Source organism: Ambystoma mexicanum, chromosome 11 (assembly GCF_040938575.1).
Source record: "Ambystoma mexicanum isolate Mex_15411 chromosome 11, UKY_AmexF1_1, whole genome shotgun sequence".
NCBI lineage: Eukaryota > Metazoa > Chordata > Amphibia > Caudata > Ambystomatidae > Ambystoma > Ambystoma mexicanum.
Window position 1 is genome coordinate 833,471,765 of NC_090934.1, and position 20,479 is coordinate 833,492,243.

General features: G+C 44.8%; 1 protein-coding gene across 1 annotated transcript in view; it reads left to right on the plus strand.

The window, feature by feature from the left end:
• The window catches only part of TSG101 (tumor susceptibility 101), a 586,297-nt gene that overhangs the window by 330,401 nt on the left and 235,417 nt on the right, over window positions 1-20,479 (plus strand). Inside the window, exon 6 of the mRNA XM_069623783.1 lies at window positions 5,856-5,922. Coding sequence (XP_069479884.1) covers window positions 5,856-5,922 — 67 coding nt within the window. The remainder of the gene's footprint in view (window positions 1-5,855; window positions 5,923-20,479) is intronic.

The following is a 20,479-nucleotide window of genomic DNA, read 5'->3' on the forward strand; positions in this document are numbered from 1 at the left end:
GTGTAACGTCACCTTATTATGCTACCTTTATTTTGGTGTGATAAATTGGAGGTTCCTGCTAAAAAGTGAAGCCACTACTGCCCTCTGGTCTATTGAGTGAGGAATGATATTTGGTTTGGAAAATTCAAAGCTTAATCCTCTTTTGCTCATCTGCTATAGGTTGGTGACCTGGAGTGTGACGGCCATCTTCAATCCATAATCGCCTTAACAGTTATACTCTTTCGTTCTGTATGTTTAATTACCATAATCTTGAATTGGGTTTATAATGCAGTGGTGTTAATCGGTGGATTGACCATACTCGACCTGTGTGATGGCCCCTCCCCCGTACAATCCCAGTGCGCACGTCGTAAAAGTAAAATGCTGATTGTGTTCTCTCAGAAGATGAGAAATGGATTGTGTCCTCCCACTTATTCCTCATCTTTGATATTTTAAAGTCTGCTTGCAGCTTGCTTCAGAAAACATTTTCATAGGGTCATACAGCATCGAATCTTGGTCCTCAACGGCCTCCGTAGCGTCCTTCGTGACGTCAGCACTGATTATATATTGGCACGCACGCTGTCCATTACCAATGTTCTGTTTTTCCTACATTGCTGCGTGCTTCGGAGCTACTCTCCTCAGCGATAAAACTTCTTCTTACGTCGAGAAATGGCCTCCACACGGAAGATGGGCTTCAGCTGGTGTTGAGACTGTGGGGCCAAGATGTCGATTACAGACCCACACCGTGTTTGTCTGTGCTGCTTGGGATCGGGCCACAAGGTCTATGACTGTGGCTTGTGTCAGTCGATGGCGGTTAAGGCCTTGCAGGAAAGGAAGGGGAAACTCGACGCAGGAAAGCCCTCTCCCAAATCCCTGGCCCTTACCCCTTCGAAGAGGAAATCTTCCTCCGATTCAAGCAATGTCTCCCGTTAAAAATACATTAGAAACATAGTTGTTTGAGGTCTGGTTCACGACGCTCGTCATCTTCTTCCCATAAAAAGGTTAAGAAACAGAGTTACAGGTCCTCGTCTTCATCTTCCTCTTCTGAAAGAGTTAGTTGCCCAAAAAAGGTCTTGAATCCAGCAGAGTTAAAAAAAAATTCTGCTTAATGTTAGACCTTTTTTAAAAGACACACTCCTCCGAGTGTAACTCTAAAGAGTCAGAGAAAAGTGGCCACCCCTCGGCATCTATTGAGACTGGTAGGGAGTCCCGTTTGTCCCTTTCTCGTGCACCGAAGAGCCCGAGAAGAGAGTTTGCTCAACGTAAATCGAAAGGAATCTTCTTTGCACAATTTAGTCATATTACTGTATATATTCTCTAAAAATGGTATAAGTATGCAAAGATTCCTATCTGTATATGTCTTTTATTTTAATGTACCTATCGCCTGTAACCTTTAAACTTGTAAAGCGCCCAGATGCCTGAGGCCCAGTGCGCTCTATGAATATACAATACAAGAAAAGGCAGTGTCTGTTACCTCGAAACATTCCCTATCGGCATTGAAGCTTTCTTCGAAGGAATTGAAATGTTTGTCACCTGCACCTTCGAGACAAATAATTCATATTGAGCCTTTGATGCAACATAAGGTGTCGATGCATTCGTCGACAGTTTCAAATAAACTGTCAAACTTCAACCTCATCGGAGCATTCTTCGCTCTCGAAGATTGTAAAATCTATTTGTGTGCCTAAATTGTTCCAACCCATTCCAAGACCTGATTTCTTTAGGCAAATGGGGTCTATCTTTGAAGATGCGGAATAGGATCAGCACCCTTTTGGGTATGAATATGGAACCCCAATTGTTCCCGAAGAAGGAATATCAGATGAGTCCAAGATGCAGAATCTTGTGGATACATAAAAGGAAACCAGAAGTTGGGAAACGCCACCAGAGACAGAATTTGGTAACGCTGAGATAGCTGGTTACAGTGATCCTTCATACAGAATGGTTATTGGTAAAGTAGCTGAATATCTGGGATGGTCCAGACCTGCAGCCACTGTGGAAACTGATGATCTCACTGACATCTTAGACAGTGGACCAATTAGAGAAGCTGTACTACCATTTCATGCATCCCTGAGAGTAAGGGTAATGGAGAACTGGTTGAAACCAGAATCTATACCATCAGTTAATAAGTTATTGACAAAGAAATACAAGACTGCTTCCGTGGATCCTCCATTTCTGAAAAGGCACCCAACACCTGAAGGTTTAGTGGTTCAAGCAGCAACAGCATCTTCAAAGGCTGCAGACTATCCTTCTGCTCCAGCAGGTAAGGAAGATGGGAGAATTGACTCTTTGGGTAAAAGAGTTTTTGTTGCAGGAAGTATGGCATTAAAATCTGCCAATGCTATCAGTGCATTCGCGAAATACACACATACCCTTTGGGGTGTGGCTGCTCTAGCAGCAGAGCACATACCAGAGTGAGAAGAGAGGGAAGGCTTTTAAAGATGCCATGAGACAATTGCAATCTAGTTTAGATACAGTGGACTCGACCAGTAGAGCCCTGGCTGCCAGCACAGTACCTAGACGCATGTCGTGGCTGAGAAAATCTGGATTTTCGGCAGATGTCCAGGCATGTCTGTTAGGCATGCCGTTTGACGGTACTTCTCTTTTTAGGGAGAAGGTTGATGGCAGTCTAGAAAAACTGCAAGCTTCTAGAGCTGTAGCAAAATCTTTGGCGGTGGGGGATAGACAACCTCCATCTACAGATCAAGGATTGAGAGGTTTTTCTTTGTTTCTATTCTTCAATATCTAGAGGAAGAGGCCAGTTTTCACAGAGGTCAAAAAAGACCTATCGTGAAAGAGGTAGAGGAGGAAGGACTCCCTGTTCAGCACCTGCAGAGTTACCCTCAGCTGCAGGTGGACAGCAAAAGGATTCCTTTTACCGCAAAACTGTGGTGGGGGCAGACTGTCTTACCATGTCCAGAGTGGACAAAGCATAACTTCGGATGCATGGGACCTACAAACAGCAGATGGATATTGCCTACCATTCCTGAAAATACCTCCTGATTGCCCCCCCAAGAGCAAATCAACCTTGGTTCCAGGTACGGTTCTCCAACAGGAGATTATCATCCTGTTGGAGAAAGGTGCAATAGAACTGGTGCCTGCAGGTGAGAGAAACCAGAGTGCTACCCATCTTGGACTTAAGATGCTTGAACAATCCTCAGCAAAGACAAGTTGAAGATGCTGACTCTTTCGCAGATCCTTCAGGCACTTCAGCTCCAGGATTGGTTGGTGTCATTGGACCTTCGGGATGCTTACTTTCATGTGCCCATACACCAGAAGCACAGAAAGTACCTGAGGTTCGCTGTTGGTGGTTCTCATTATCAGTTTCGGGTTCTTCCATTCGAGCTCACCTCAGCACTGGGGGTTTTCACCAAGCTTATGGCAGTGGTAGCAGCAAGTCTAAGGAGGGAGGGGGATTCACATCTACCCCTACATGGATGACTGGTTGATCAGGACTGTTTCTCCGAAACAATCTGAGTCAGCTCAGTTGCACCTGCCACTTCGGCCACAAGCTGGGCTTCTCCCTGAACTTCAAGAAGTCCCATTTGACACCTTCACAGAAGCTTCAATTCATTGGAGCAATCTTGGATTCAGCCTTGGGAAAAGCTTCTCCACCCGAGTTAAGGTCTCAACATCTCTTGCAGATGGTCCAAAAATTCCAGCGTGACCAAAGTCTTCCGGCCTACGATTTCCTAAGGTTGCTCAGCCTCCTGGCATCCTGCTTTTTTCTGGTGTCAGAAGCCGGTCTGAGAATAAGATCCCTTCAATGGGCTCTCAGATCCCAGTGGTCTAAATTCTCCAGAAGAATGACAGATTTTCTCCATGTCCCAACAAAGGTCGCCCAGGATATCCTGTGGTGGGCACCCAAGAGATTGTGATGAGAGGAGAACCCTTTTAGCAACCATGGCCGGAGGCGACGGTTGTGACAGAGGTCTGAGGCCAGACTCCATATCACCCTTTTAGAGCAGAGGTCAATCAGACTAGCTCCAATTGCCTTCCTACCCTCAATACGGGGGAAAGAGTGTCCTGATAATGACGGACAACACAGTGGCCATGCACTACCTCAACAAGAGATGGGGCGTGGGGTCACTGCCCCTGTGCAGAGAGGCAATGCAGCTCTGGTTCTGGGCACTCGGAGAAGGAATCAATCTTGTGGCAGTTCATCTATCCAGAGAAAAGAACACACCGACTGACGCTCTGAGCATGATCTCCTACGAGTGGGAGTTAGCTCAGGAAGCCCTTCTGGAGATATACGCCCTTTGGAAGACCCCTCAAGTGGATATGTTTGCGACCCATGTGAACCGGAAGTGCGAGCCTTGATGCTCCAGGGAATTTCTCCAAAGAGGAGCTCTAGGGGACACGTTTGTGGTGGACTGGGAGTTTCCAATTCTGTACGCGTTTCTGCCAGTCCCTGTCATTCCTCATGTCATCAGGAGGTTGAGGAAGTTCGGGAAACCATGATCCTCATTGCTCCGGATTGGGCCAGGAGAACGTGGTTCCAGGACCTTCTGGGAATGGCCACCTGCCCTCCAATTAGTCTTCCCCAAAGAGGACCTACTCACGCAAGCGGGAGGTCGCATTCTTCACCCAGAGATCAAGACTCTCAATCTTCACGCCTGGTGTCTGAAAGGGTGAGATATAAGGATTAGGACCTTCCAGAAGACGTTATGGAAGTGTTGCTTTTGGCTAGGAGAACAACAACTAAATCCCTGTACCGCTGCCGTCAGAATAGGTTTCGCAGCTGGTGCAGGGTAAAGAAAACGTGATCCTTTCACATGTAAACTTCCCCATGTTCGTTCATTCTTTCTTGCTCCATCTTACTCATTCTGGGTTGCAAGTGGCTATGGTGAAGGGCTACTTAGCGGTACGGTCAATCTTTTAGAGATCTCTGGATGCGGGATCGTACTTCAAAGTGCCAATTTGGTACACGTTTCTTTCCACCTATTCCCTTTGTGCCATTATTGGATTTAAATCTAGAACGAAGATGTCTTGTAGTAGCTCCATTTGAGCCCTTGTATTTGTGCCCGTTAAGAATGTTCACCATGAAAACTGCCTTTTTAGAAGCCATCACATCTGCCCGTATGGTAAGTGAACTACAGGCGTGCTATAAATGACTCATCATATCTTCCAAACCACCTTTCACATCCTTTTCCAAGGACAAGGTCATTCTAAGAGTTAGGTCATCTTTCCTTCCAAAAGTTGTCAGTTTAACCTCGCACAGCATATCGTGTTACCATCTTTTTATCAACCATCTCATCCAGGAGGAGGAGAGACTATCGCCTGGACCCTAAAAGGGTGCTCAGCTACTACATTACAAGAACAGCAAATATTTGTCAAGATGATTGGCTCTTCATTGGTTATGCTGGTCAAAGATTAGGCTTGGCTGTCAAACAATCTCTAGATGGATTGTCATGTGCATAACCGAATGTTAGTCTTTGGCAGGCAAAGATTTGCCCGAAGATTTCAGGGCGCATTCCACTAGAGGGGTGGCTGCTTCCTCAGCTCTGGAAAGAGGTGTGCAAGTGTGGGACATTTGCAGAGCGGCATCTTGGTCGTCCCTTCATACTATTTTACTGTGTAGATTTATCAGGAGAGGAAGCCAAATTTGCCAAAGCTGTCCTTCATAATATAAATAAATAAGTATATTCTTTGACGACCAAGACTCGACGCTGCATGACACTCAAAAGTTTTTCCAAAGCAAACTGCAAGCAGTCTTGAATATATCAAAGATGAGGAATACATGGGAGAAACATCCAGTTGAAAGAACGTTACCATGGGTAAGTAACTTGTTCTTCTCTAATATTTGTATTGTTGTCATTGTTTATGCAGCACAGTATACATTACACTGAAAACAGTTGGGTCAGTGACTATATATTATTTTCCAGCTTCGTATATGCCAGGGATGCCAGCTGCAATGCCTCCCTATCCTACAAGTCATGTCGCTAATCCAAGGTACTGTGAACATGTCGTTTTAAATGTCCATAATTGGCCAGAAATACAATCCATTATGTGTTATCCATCAGTTATGCCTTTTTCTTCTGACCTGTTGTGATCAAGTCATAAAACTCACTCTCCACACAATCATGATAATAGTTTTAAATCTTAAAACAGAGAATCACTTGCTGCGCACTTCATTCTCATTTCTCAGATGACATTACCTTTTTTCTACTGAGAACAGAGAACCCGGTTAGTATTCAAACTGTCAGTACCTCAAATGTGTTTGTTTCATATAGTGAGATTCTCTTATAGCAGTAATTCATTCATGCGTTTTTTTCTATTTGTTGGTGGTCATCTTCATTGTTTTATTTAAAATAAGGTTGTTTTTCAGTAGGTAAAAATGAACCACATCTCAAAATGTGCACTGGCCCATTGGCGAGTGATAATTGACGTGTGGCGAGTCAGAAATGATGTGCTTTCTTCCTGTGGGGGATTAAAGGGGCGAGTGCCTTTATGTCTGGCTAGTAGCTTATATGTTGAATTTTTTTGTCCCTGAATGAACACTAGTGCATTATTAGCAGTGAAGTAATCAATACACATATCAAAATATGTCTAACAATGCTAATACAGATTATGGCTATGTAGCAATAAGATTCAGAGTGAGAGAATCGAGGGAGAAGCAGGAGGGATTTGGAGGTAGGAATGGGGGGAGGAGCGCTTAGTGTGATATCGGTATCTGGCTTGAGGGGTGGCATTAACTAAAGAATGGAAGAGGTACTCAACGGATGACGGGTAGCACAAGTCTTGCGAGTAGTCTTCATGTATGGTCGCTGCTGGTTGGTGGGTGCATGCTTTTTCTAGTAGGCCAAGTCTCCCTCAGTGATGGACAGTTTGCTAATTTAGATAAGCTTATTTTGTAAAGAAATATGTGTTGAGGCTCAACCAAATGCTTTGGTCTCTGGGCTTTAGGGTTGGCAAATTCTATGCAGTTGCGTGTATGGTATACCCAAGCCAGCCAGGTGGGTGTGATTTAGGAGCTGTTCTATCAGTTGCACCTAATTGGCATTGTTGCTATTGGTTTTGAGTAGGTTTAGGAGGTGGACATTCTGATTATGGTGGGGGAAGAAAGATGGGGCATGTGCAACCAAATGGGACGGAGGATCCCTTGGCCTGGAGGAGCTGGAGCTCCCCCCACCCACTGGAGGAGCAGCACCTTGCCCAGAGATGCCACTACAGTACTGCCTGAATTAAGGTAGGCCATCTGCCTATTTACAGCTGCTTACTGAATATTGCAGCGTGAGACCGACTTTTCCCCAGCCTGCGGCGGATCATCTTTATAAATATCCGTTATTTGTCTGATGCGGATTACTGATCCCGTTGCAGCAGGATTAGCCCCAACTCACACGGAGTGTAATCTCCCACCATTGCCTGCCACAAGGTTTTTCACCTCTTCAAAATGGCCGCCCTCCACTTTCATGACCTCTCCTTTGGTCATACGCACTTTGTTTGATCCTATTGGCCATCTGTTCCTACTTGATAGCCAATCAGAAGCCGGTAGGCTTGATGCCGGCCCACGAACGAAGGCACCTTCCCCTGTCGTGAGCCCATCAGTAGCCGTCGAGCCTAGCGCCATGACCCTTGCTCCTTCCATGACGCTGACTGCCGTCGACACTGCTTGACTGGGTAAGCGTGCTACCATCTTACCTTACAGTCCTTCCCATGCAGCCCCTAACACGAGTTATACACCAAGACATATCTAGACTCTTGCATCCTGGATACAGTGACCCTAACAGTACCTTAGTAGGTATATATCCCCTTCTGCATAATCCACAGCCATTTTTAAAACTGCCTATTTCTGCGTACCTAGCCAATGTTGAATCTGCATATTTGTGAACCTCTAGCTAAAGTTGAACTTGCCTATTTCTGCGTACCTAGCCAATGTTGAATCTGCATATTTGTGAACCTCTAGCTAACTTGCCTATTTCTGCGCACCTAGCCAATGTTGAATCTGCATATTTGTGAACCTCTAGCTAACTTTCCTATTTCTGCGCACATAGCCAATGTTGAATCTGCCTATTTGTGAACCTCTAGCTAAAGTTGAACTTGCCTAATTGTGAGCCTCTAGGTAAAGCTGAACTTGCCTATCTGTGTGCCGATAGCCTAAGTTGAATTGGCCTATTTGTATGCACCCAGCTAATGCTGAATCTGCCTATCCTAGCACTACAATCCAGATTGCATCGTAGCCATACCATGCTCACCTGGCTCAGATTCATATGTTCCCCTTCTGTGTCATGCAGGATAATGTACCTGTGGTAATAACTACATAGCCTTCAATAATGGCCTAGCTAAACTAGGATGCCTGAGACACTCCTCTATCCCCTGCCCTACACCCTTCCTGCCCACCATGTCACCCTTCCCACCTAATCGCCACCCTAACCACACAACCAAAGAGTGACCGCCTAGCTGACACCCCAGCCAACACTATCCTTGATATAACTCTGTCACCTTAAACCAATTGCTCCATGTTTGACAGGGGGCGCCAATCCTAGTACTAAGCCCAACCACACTAAACCCCCAGGAAACACACTCACAGTCAACCCAAACCCTACAGCCGCAACAGTAGATTAGGCTCTAGACTCCCCTTCATGATCAGTAAACTTTCTGCCAAATCCCGAACCAAGACAAACAATAAGGACATAGCATCTAACAAGCCCGAATCACTCCCCTTAAAAGGAGCTCTACTAAATGTCAGGTCCCTTGCTGCCTATACCACAGAAATCGCTGACATCATCTTAACTAACGATCTAGACTTCCTCGCCTTAACTGAAACTTGGCCACATGAGGCATCAGGACCTTACTTAACCTTAGCCATTCCTGACAAATACTCCATCCTCAGAGCTGACAGACCTAATGCTCGGGGAGGAGGTGTAGCTATCATCTTTAAATCATCCTTAGACTTTAGATCAGCCACCTCCTCTCTGTTAAAATCATGTGAGAATCTCACAATCAAGTGGCAAACCTCCCCCAAAAGTACGATCTCCATTCACTTAATATATAGACCCCCAGGCCATCATGTAGCCTTTGAGGAAGACATCACCTCGCTAATAGCCGAGAATTCCAAGCCATCAGCACAAATCATCATTATGGGAGTTTTCAACCTTGGGTACAATGACCCCAGTGACTCTCCTGCCTCCTCCTTAGCCAACGCTCTAGCTGAGCATGGCTTCTTACAACTCTGCTCTCAACCTACTCACCAGAAAGGTAGAATCATTAACTGGGTAGCGGCTCTCAATTGCAATATTACCTGCAAAGCCCCCCAACCTCTTGCATGGACTGACCACTACCTCATCCCATTAGATATTAATATCAATAATTCAGATCCCAAAAAATGCCCTACGGCACCAGCCTGTCCGACCAGGAACAAGCGCAACATCACTGCTGAGGCCCTAATACCTTTGGTCCTCCCCACTCAACGCACTACCGGCCACCGCCAACCTTAACCTATTGGTCAACACCTTCAACGACTCCATGGCGACTGCCATGGATACCATCGCCCCATTGAAACTGCACAAAGGAAAACCTAGAGCTCACTTGAACTCCTGGTACACCCCCAAACTCAAAATATTGAGAAAAAAGAAAGCTAAGCTAGAAATACTATGGAAAACAGAACCATCTGTTGAAAACAAAACCAATCTTACGAATATATCCTCCTTATACAAAAAGGAGATAATTCGCACTAAGAAAGCAGCCTACAATGTTAGGATAAATCAGGCAGGATCCTGCACCAAAGAACTATTTAATATACTAAAAGAATTAGAAAATCCCATTCCACCCACAGACACATGCACGAAAGACAAACCCTGGTGCCACCAGTATCCAGAACGCCCTTGCTAACAAAATTACAGGGCTCCAAACTAAAATGGAGGACAAACAATAACAACTTACCAACAATAAGCCTACCAACCTAATCTCACCGCCCCCCTCTGACACCAATTTAGGCTTCACATTCAAAAAGGTAACCATACTGGAAGTACAAAAAATATAGCCTCTCTAAAACCTTCCAGCTGCAAAGGGGACAGCTGCCCTGCCCATATTATGAAAGACGCAGACAGAGATTTATCCCCTTTCATCACTAAACGAATCAACCTGTCCTTCTCTACTATAGGGGTGTCGCAGTATTCTTTTTATGACGGTACGATAACCTTCTTGCCAAATGACGGTATATCATGGTTATCGCGGTATAGCAGGTGGAGTTAACTGATCTTAACAAATATTTTCTAAAAGGTCATAAATTGACAGATATATCATCACAAACAAAACCAGGCACCCAGGGCCTTAATTGGGCTTTTCATCATACTTTCCACTGAAATGTCTTGCTTCCACCAAACACAAACACACGTGTGGAGAGGAGGGGGTGGGGTGGAGGCCTGCTGCAACTGGCAAAGCAAACTGAATAGCTTTTCTTAAGTGGTCATTTAGGCTTTTTGCTTCCCCACTGGCTACTGGTGAAGATGAACATGTTGCCATCTTGATAACCTGCATGCCACAGATCAATGGAGGCTGATGGTAGTATACGCTTGTACACACACACACGTACACACACACACACACACACACTTACACACACTTTTTCATGGTGTATGAACCTGGCGATGGCGCCAGGACTGGCACCATGAGGGCTTTGAAGAGGATGCCAGGCTCTAGAGGCCCGAGTCCTGACTCCACCTGGCCAATGGCTTTGCCAGAGGGGGTTTTGGGCAAGGGTCGTGACTGCACTCCCCCCTAAGGCCCCTCCCATGGTGTTCCTTCTGTCTGGCCCAGGTTTGGTTGGGAAGTTCTGATGGAATGTCCTGATTAGACACACACACACACACACTCTCTCTTTACGTTACAGCCTTTAGGTTACTTGCGGGCCAAAAGCTGTTCAGTAATCACTGACATGTTACCCTTTGGTATGGCAGCAGGGAATACCCACAGAGATGAGTGAATTTCGCAGTGTGACTTATTATATGTAAATTCAATGATAGAACCAGGGAAATCCCCCATCGCCATATGTTTAGAGAACATTATCCATTATAAATATATAAACCCCAAAGCCGCCACCCCAAAGTAAACCCTTTTCCTTCTTGGCACTGTATCTATTCTTCCTATTGCTAACATATTGATTTTGTGTAAGGCACGTGTGGTTTATGGAATGGCATTAAAAACTGCTCCAACTGAAACTACTTGGCAGAGGCATATCCAACAGTGCAAAACCAAGACTGCGCAGCAATTGCTTACTGCAGCCTTTCCAAATCAGATTGAAAAGCACACTTGACGGTATTAACGGTATAAACAATGTGACGGTTATTATTGTTCAATTAAGTGGTTCACGGTATCTTTAACGGTATACCGTTATACCGTTACATCCCTACTCTACTAATTCAGTCCGTAGCAATCTGAAACAATCATGGGTCTCCCACATACCCACCAATTATAGACCCATCACCACGGTCCCATTCTTGCTAAAAATACTTGACAGAGTTGCCTACCTGCAAATTCAGGACTACCTGGAGACTAACCAACTGCTAGGAATACGTCAATCTGGCTTTAGACCTCAACATGGAACCGAAACGGCCCTTGGTGATCTCAAAAGTCAGATTCATCACTGGTACATGCACCTGAATCCGCCCCCACGTGTAAAACTGGAGAAACTGGCAGGGGTGGGACAAATATTATGACCTTATTACTGCACCGCACATTCCAAACAGTCGCCCCGTCAGACCCAGCGGCCACCACGTTCAGGGCCTTGAATAGCATCCTGCGCTCCGAGCAAAACACACACACACACACACACGCGCAGACACACACGCGCAGACACACACGCGCAGACACGCGCGCGCAGACACACACAGACACAGGGAAAATCTGTGCTATCGAGCCCTAACTGATCTGTTCCCTGATGGTACGTTCATCACTCCCCAAATATGGTGGCCAGAACTCTCCGCTCGAGGTGCTACAATACTACAGGCTTAGAGCAGCGGTACGAGCTGTGTGGCCCTCGTTTCCAGATGAACCCCCAGACTCACCTGAACTCCAATATATAGCAAATTCCGCAGGTGGCAGAGGCATAATATCCACACTGTATAAAATGCAACTGGGGAAAACAGAGGATACATCCCTCAAACCACAGGACGCATGGGCTAGGGAGCTGGAAATGGAAATCACGGATGAAATGTGGAGTAAAATGTGTGCACATATGCGCAAAGTCTCCCTTAGCGCCAGATTCCGCTGCATAAAATTCAAATTCCTCAACAGGCTCTATTACACACCGTACAGAGTAGCGCAATTCACACGCACCCTGACGCACATTTGCCCAAAATGCAAATCGAGCGAGGCAGATCACATACACATGTTCTGGTCCTGTGCTGCGCTAAATACGTTTTGGGTGGCCGTGACGGAGGCGCTCTCAGAAATAATTGGTTCCCCGGTAGACCTGGATCCATTATCCCTGCTGTTTGGTATCTGGGTGGAGGAAAATGTGAGGAAAATCTCAAGGTTCCTAAATGCAAGTGCCATTGTTGCCAAAAGATGCATATTGAAATGCTGGAAGCGCCATAACCCTCCCACCCTCACGATGTGGCTGAAAGCCCTCACCTGGGTATAGATGTGTGAAAAAGAATACATCGGATCCCTACCCATGTCATCACGCCCCAAAAACGTGTGGTCGGAGTTCTGCACATACATGAACAATAGAGACAATGTGGAGTGGAGGTCCACCCTCTCACCAGCCCAGCCCAATACACTGTGAGAGGTGTGCCTCTCCCCTTTTTTCCTGTTCGCGCCTCTCCAGGCCGTCAAACCCCCCCCCCCAGATTGAGATGTCTGAAATAGTTACTGTCTTAATTGACGTTGAGTTGCTTGCTTGTCTCTGTGCAATCTGTGCTGTACCTGTCTTAACTTTCTGCCAATAAACAAGTTTTTTTTAAAAAGTCAGATTGATGAAATCAAAGATAAAGGCAACACTGCAATCCTACTCCTTTTAGACCTCTCAGCGGCCTTCAATTTGGTCGATCACAAAATCCTGTGCAACCAACTGTCTTCCGCAGCTCACTTCTCCTCTGCTGTCATGTGGATTCAATCTTTCTTGGCCAATAGAACCATGAGGGTTTTTTCACCAGTAGCAGCAGCAGACCCCATCCCTATCAGCTGTGGTGTCCCACAAGGCTCTTGTGTTTCGCCCACTTTGTACAATATAGTTACAAAGCCACTCTTTGACAAACTGGACCATCTGGGTGTCACCTACACCAATTATGCAGATGACACCCAAATACTCCTCACCCTCTCAGGCAACTACATTGCAGACTTTGCACTGATTAATTAAATATTCTCCATCATTCAGGCATGGATGGCCATACACAGCCTCTGCCTGAATGATGAGAAAACTGAGCTTCTCCTTGTTGGCTCACCCAATAACCTGGCGAAACTTAGCCCCAACTACAATAGCTTCATCATCAATGGTAACACTATTCCCATTGTTAAAAGTGTGAAAACCCTTGGCTTTTATCTTGATGCCAACACTAACCTAGCCAAACAAATTAACATGACCGCCTCAACCACTGCCTACACTGGCAAGCTGATCAGGGCCTGCATACCCTTCCTGTCCTAACAGCTGCCTTACGCTGGCCAGGGCCCTCATACAGTCTGGACTACTGTAACAGTCTATACCTAGGTGCTAACCAATCCATAATCCATAAACTACAGGTCCTCCAAAACAACGCGCTACAAGCAGCTTTAAACATTCCCAAATGAGAGCACATCTCCATCACAAGAAAATCATGCAAATGGCTCTCCATACAACAAAAAATTGATCTAAAAACCATTTGACTCACTTACAAAGCATTAAACCATCTAGCCCCACCCTATCTCACCAACAAATTCACCATGAAATCTGCCACCAAAATTACTAGATTTTCCAATACCCTATGCCTAACATTGCCTAGATTCACATTAAAAAGAGCTGGAGGATCCAGCTTCACGGTCCTTGCCTCCCAACTCTGGAACACCCTACCATTCAACATTAAATCGATCAAATCCTTTCAGTCTTTTAGGAAACAGGTTATTAGATGGTTACTGGACAAAAACGAGCATCTTCCATCCCATGTCTGACGATACTGCTTATACTTAACTGTGCTTACCTGTAAACTGTATATAGAATTGTATAAATGTATACATGTAAACTGTATATAATTGTACTCTGTAACCATTTCCTGATGCGCCCTTTTACCTCCGGGTCTGGAGCGCTATATAAATAACAAACAAACGAGTAAGTTTATTTATATGGCGCCTATACACAATGTGTTTCAAAGCGCTTCAAGGCAAGGGAGGGAACAAGGGACAATACAATGACATTGTTACAGGCCATGAACAGTAAGGAGGTGAAATTAACTATCGTACTCGACTTTTCGACATTTCAGATAGTGCAAGAGCTAAGACATAGATAAGGAAGGGAGGTGGGAGAGTTTGAAGGAAATGGAAACTGACAGGCGACTACCGTACTAGGCCTGAGGACATTTCTGGTAGTACCGGAGAAAACAAAAGGTATGGGCGAGGGGTGCAGAAAGGGAGGGGAGGAACGAAACAAGCGACTATCGTACTAGGCCTGACGACATTTCAGATAATGCGGGGGAAGGGGGGGGCGACAAGTAAGGGGAGGTGGGAGGAGACAGACGAAGTTGCTATCATACTAGGTCCAGGGTCAATTCTGAAGAGGAGGTAAGAACAGAGTAAGCAGTCAAAAAGAGTGGAGAAGCAAGAGGGGAGATCGAATAAAATTGCAGAAGTCAGTAGTAACACATAATGTTGCAAGCCTCGATACAAGATGAAGATGGAACAGCGTGATTCATGGCCACCATGAGAAAGGGTGACGCACCGTGAATCAATGAAGTCCATAAAAGTCAATTCCAGCATTGGCCACAAGACGGTGATGGTGAGACCAGAATGCATCAGGACAGACTCCTGCAGAAGTAAGCTGGAAGGGTTGAGGGGGAGCAGGGTAGAAGAATCAAGCAAAACAGGCAACACCTGTGTGTGAGAAGGGGGGAGGGCAAAAGGGAACATCATGGGGTACCAGAGGGGTGGGGGATCGTTTATTTTATTTGTATTTAGAATGCTGCAGGGTTCTTTCTCGTTTATTAACCAAAAAGGTCGTAGATGGCCACTCAAGAATTGCATGTGTTTAGGTCCCATGTGGCATTGCATCAGCGCCAACATGTTTCAGATGGGTTAAATCCCATTTTAAACATGTTCTACGGGATCCATGTAATTCAGTGTAAGCTTAGGAACCTTGATTGGACATGCTTGCTGAGTTTTATGTTTTTTCGGGGAACATTCAGAACTTCCACCAGGGTGAATGCTATCAGGGAACTTAAATGTGTTTTGAAATTGTCTTCTCATTTCGTCTGTAGAACACGCATGTCTTTGGATTAGTGTTTTGAGAAGTGTATATGTACATTAAAGGACATGACCTGCGCTTTTTGTAAGGTGTAATTAGATCCACAGTTGAAAGTGAACATTTGGTCTAGTTTGATTTTAGTCTTAGTAATATGTAAGGTCTCCAATGCCAATGATGACTGCACTTTACAATCTAACATTCTGGGTATTTTGAATTGGCTGACTTAAATCACACACCTGTGCCATCAAGCGGAAATTGAGATCTAGCCATCTCCTCCTGCAATACACAGGGATTGTCGTATTTGCTTGAGACCGGGTGGGGGGGGGAGATCATTAGAACTTTTACTACAGAATGATGTATTCCTTTTACTGATGGTTTCCAAACGTTTCAAATACTTGACAATAAGGGGACAAGAGGCCGCCCATATGGAAGCTTCATTATAGGCGTTAAAAACCATCTAAATGCGATGAGAGTAAAGACTATGACAGATAACCCACATGTTCTTGCTGCTAGAATCTGCCATGAGAAATTAGCTAGTGGCATTAACATATAAATCCATGAGCCTCCTGGCTCTAGCAAGACAGAGTATATCTCGGAAATCGTAATCGAACTGATTTGTAATGTCAAGAACATAGCAGAAGAGGATTTGATCTTTGTTGGGGGTGGAGGGTGGAGGGGATTTTAATGCGGCATGTTATTGTCCAAATGAAGTTTTGGAGACCGTCTTTGTTCAATGTAAATCGGGGATAAATAACACAGGCAAAAGGTTGCCTAAGGGCTTCTTTTGGGTCAACCTACTTTTTGAATGGGACGTTACTGAAAACGGAAGGGTTATTGGGGATTTACCAGGGAGTAGTACTTGGAGATCGGGAACTAAAACCTCGACCCTCGTTTTTTTTAACTGCAACTCCACTCCCTCAGACCCTTCCTTTTGCCAGGAAGCACAGAATTATGAACACATGCCACAGTGACCATGCTATTATTATATAACTTATGATCAGCAGCACTGAAGTTGGGCAGTACAACCCGGTTGGGGAACTAGCGGGAGATACGGCTGACAGTAGAATTTTCTGGACTGACAATCATTGAGAATGCTAGAAAGTACTTTCTGGTTCAATCCAGAATCCTGCTGTCTACATTAGGCAATCTATTTGCGGACGGCACAGAGGCTTTGATTAGGGACTGTACCACTTCCTTGGGGTGTAAAATACTCAGTGCCATGCTCAATCTTCCAACCAAGAAGTACTAATTTGATAAATCTATTCGGGAAGCAAAAAAACAACTCTGGCGAGATTTTACTGAGATAAAAAAAAAGCTGCTGTTCCCATTTGGAAATGCCGGCCGCAGTACGCTACATACAAAATAAATAACATTGATGAGTAAAGGATTGGGTCACCTCAGGCAATAATTCACAATGGCAACATTTGGTAGCTATAGCTAAGATTAAAGATTCTCGTAAGCTCTGGAAAATGTTGAGCACCTTCAATTTCAGAGTTGCAAAACATGACTATCTGGCAGCAGGCATGTCTGAAGTATATTAGTAATTCATTCTATGATCCTATCTCCCATCTTGGAGCCCTGCTCATGATGGGTAATAGGTTTAGTCTACGTTTCGTTCCAGCAGAAATGCCATCTAAAATTAAAGCTCTTAAAGCCTCTAGAGCGCCTGGCCCAAACAGCTTACCCAATGTAATCATTAAAAAAATCCTACATTCTGGGAAGAGTTACTAATACGCCTATTCGACAAAGTGTTCTTAGAAGGACGCATTCCTATGTCTTGACAGTGCTCTATTCTTGTCCCCATATATAAGAAGGGCCCCAGATCCTGCCTCGAAAACTTTCGACTTCTAGCAATGCTAGAAGCTACTGGAAAAATCTATGCATCGTGATTGCTGGATAGGCTAACCCAATGGGTTGACTCTATTGGACTACTTAGTAAGTTCCAAATGGGTTTAGGGCAGGCTCCGGAACAACTCATTGCCTTTTGCTGTTTGATTCCCTAACTAGGGAAGCAAGGATCAAGGAAGGTCTCTGTGGCAATTATAGACTTTCGGGCAGCCTTTGACATGGTCAATGGGAATAAACGATGGACCAAAATGAACAGTCTTGGCTGCCCCCGTGATCTATTGTTAGCCATAATGGTTCTGTATGAGGACACTTCAGTTCAAATCAGACTCAATAGTAGTGGTTCAGACTTGGCACTGAATAAAACTAATAGTGGTAAAGCAGCCCTGCTTTTCAAAATGTATATCGCCGAAATAGCGGCACTGCTGGAGGCCATAAATATCTGCCCCCCTAAGATCATGGGACAAATGTCTCTTACCTATCCTATGCAGACAGCCTAGTCTTATTTGACTGCACCGTTGCAGGCAATGGGAGATCTCTGGAGGAGTTGTAGAGATTTGCAAAGAAGCAAGATCTCATGAATATGAGCAGAATTATGCACTTCTCATATAGACTGGTGTCTTTTCCCAACATGCTTGTCGATGGAATCCTCATCGAGCATGTCACCTGTTAAAAATACCTGGGCGTGGAATTCACTACTCTTGACAGATTACAGAGAATTAATTCCAGGAAATGCAGTGCAATGTCTAAAACATGCATGATTTATCTGTGTTAGAGCAGCCACTGGCTATATAGTGTCCAAGGCATTCTGACGCTATATAAATAAATGCTTTTGCACATCGGTTTTATATGGCTTGGAATCTCTGGGTATGAAAGATCTTTTGTGGTTAAACATGCTGGAGGGCAAAATCTGGTGAAAAATGCTGGGCCTAGGTCAGTGTCCCAGTAGAAATAATTTGCCTGAGTTGGGCCTTACTTCACCATCTAGCATGGCACTAAGGAGGAGGATAGTGTTCCTTAAATCGCGTAAGGCTCCTAGCTGCCCCCTTTTGCACTTGTTGGGTCAACAAGCTCCTAACGCACACTTTGAATCATTGGCATCAGAGTCATTGGAGAATTTTTGACATATGGGGTGGAATCCAGTTTGGGAAGATATCTTGCACACAATAATCATAAATTCTGTTAGCAAGCTCGAACATCAGTATTGGTGTGCAAACGACTCCCACCTCGCTACCTTGAAGAGTTACTGCTCACATATTGGGCTGATAGCTCACAAATATAAAACTCCTCCACAAGGGTACATACAGCTTTACCCTTCCTCCGAATTGCAGAAGTTTCTCCTGTTGCGAATGGGTAAACTACTGGTAGTGGCATCTGTTGTTCCCGAGTTTGGGGGTCCCTAAAGAGGGAAGTGTCTGTCGCTCTTGTGGGCTCACTGCAACACTAGAGACCGCTCAGCATGTATTGACGAGGTGCCGCAAATATGGCCCAATCTATATGAAATTACTGGGACCGTTTGTGTTTGAGTACAACAGCATCAAGAGTGAGACTTGTTGGCGGTACTGCCTTAATACGGGAAATAAATCTGTACATATTGTGCTCTTTCGTCTGGAACGCAATATATAAGTTGGATAAGGTGGGAAAAATTAGTTAATACATGAGGACAAATGGAGCGAATGTGAGGTATAGGTTGACAATCCCTCATTCCCGCTCTACGCATTAGAAAGTGAAATTGTTGGATTATGACATGTATATGTCCAGACTAATTTTTACTGTGTTTTTCTTCTTTTCTTTTTTCTCTTTCCTGCATTGTTTTATCAAAAGTGACTAATTGACTATTGATCAATGTATTTTAAAAAGAACTTCATGAATTTATTGTCTTTTTGTATTATGATGAAGCTTGTTTGAGATATAAACATAATAAAATATGTATGTAATGTATACATTTTCATATTCTAGAGGGTCTGGGCATGTTGAAGTTGCGCAAAGAGCAGTTTTTGTTCATTCTATAAATCTTTATGGAAAGAGATACCTAATGGGTGGGTTTAACATTCCTGGTAGGCCATTTTTACCGAAACCCAGTTTTGCAGTTTTGGTAAGAGAATTTCATTCCATCCCCTGCCCCCCTGCGAGACCTAGCTGACCTCATGAACAACTATCTGAGGTGGATCCAAGGGTTTTTTATGAAAAGTATCAAATGGGGTCTAACAAAGGGCTGTCTCATCAACCGTGGGATTTCCCTCCTTAGCCCATGCCTCCCTAAATCCCAAGATAGTGCTTAGAGATAGGTAACCCCTACTATCTATAATTTAGCTGGCTACTAGTGAAGGTGTAAAGGCAATTGCCTTATATATCTTGCACCCTCTGGGAATTCCTAGGTCGATCCTAAGCTCCGGTCCCACATGTAGAAAAGATCTCATGAAGTGGTGCTTTTCAAGTATCTAGGTTTCAAGTGGTCTTTACCTCTTACGCCTTGTTATCCTTCCCCTGAGGTGCTCTCCTTCCTTTCTTCTATGCTGCTTCCTTCTCTTCACCCCACTCTTTCCCACTCTCTATCCCTCGATGCGCTTTCATCTACTGCTACTCTCTCTCGCTTTCTGCTACTCTCCACTCTACTATGGCACTCTTCTCTCTGCTACTCTCCCCAATTCTATTCTTAACTCTACTACTCTCTCCACTATAACTACTGTCCACCGTTCACTTCCATCATTACTCTCCACACTCGACTGCTTCTTCCACAGTCACCCACCTTTCACTCGGTCACCTTTCTTGCTCAACCTAACTTGCTCCCATCACTCCCACTTAGTCCCACTCATTCACTTTCCCCACCAAACATGGACTTGCACACCCAAATACCACTTTCTCTCACAAAGCAATACCTCGCCTTGTTCATGCTATCTATAATCTTTTCAAGGCTCCCCTGCACCATCCTTCCTCTGCTTGATCTCTCGGTCATCCTCCTCACTTAATCTCACCCGAACAACCCACACTGCCCGGTTTACGGTGTGTCCCCTTCATACTCTTCCCCCACCCATTGGTCCTTTTCTGGGTTGCGTGGTCCCTCCTCCGCCACAAAGACTTGTGAGTTCTGAAGTTCTGGAAGAGAGGAAAAAGAAAACTGGCCAGAGTGGGGTACGGCTGGTATGGTGTGATTAAAAAGTAGTACTTGACAGTTTCAACCAGGCACAGGTCTGGGGACAGAGACCCACACTCCCTTACCCCCTGTCTCTGGGGAAGGACTGGCTCTGGCAAACACTATGGGTAGGCCTCCTTCGCTAGGTTCATGTTCTTGTA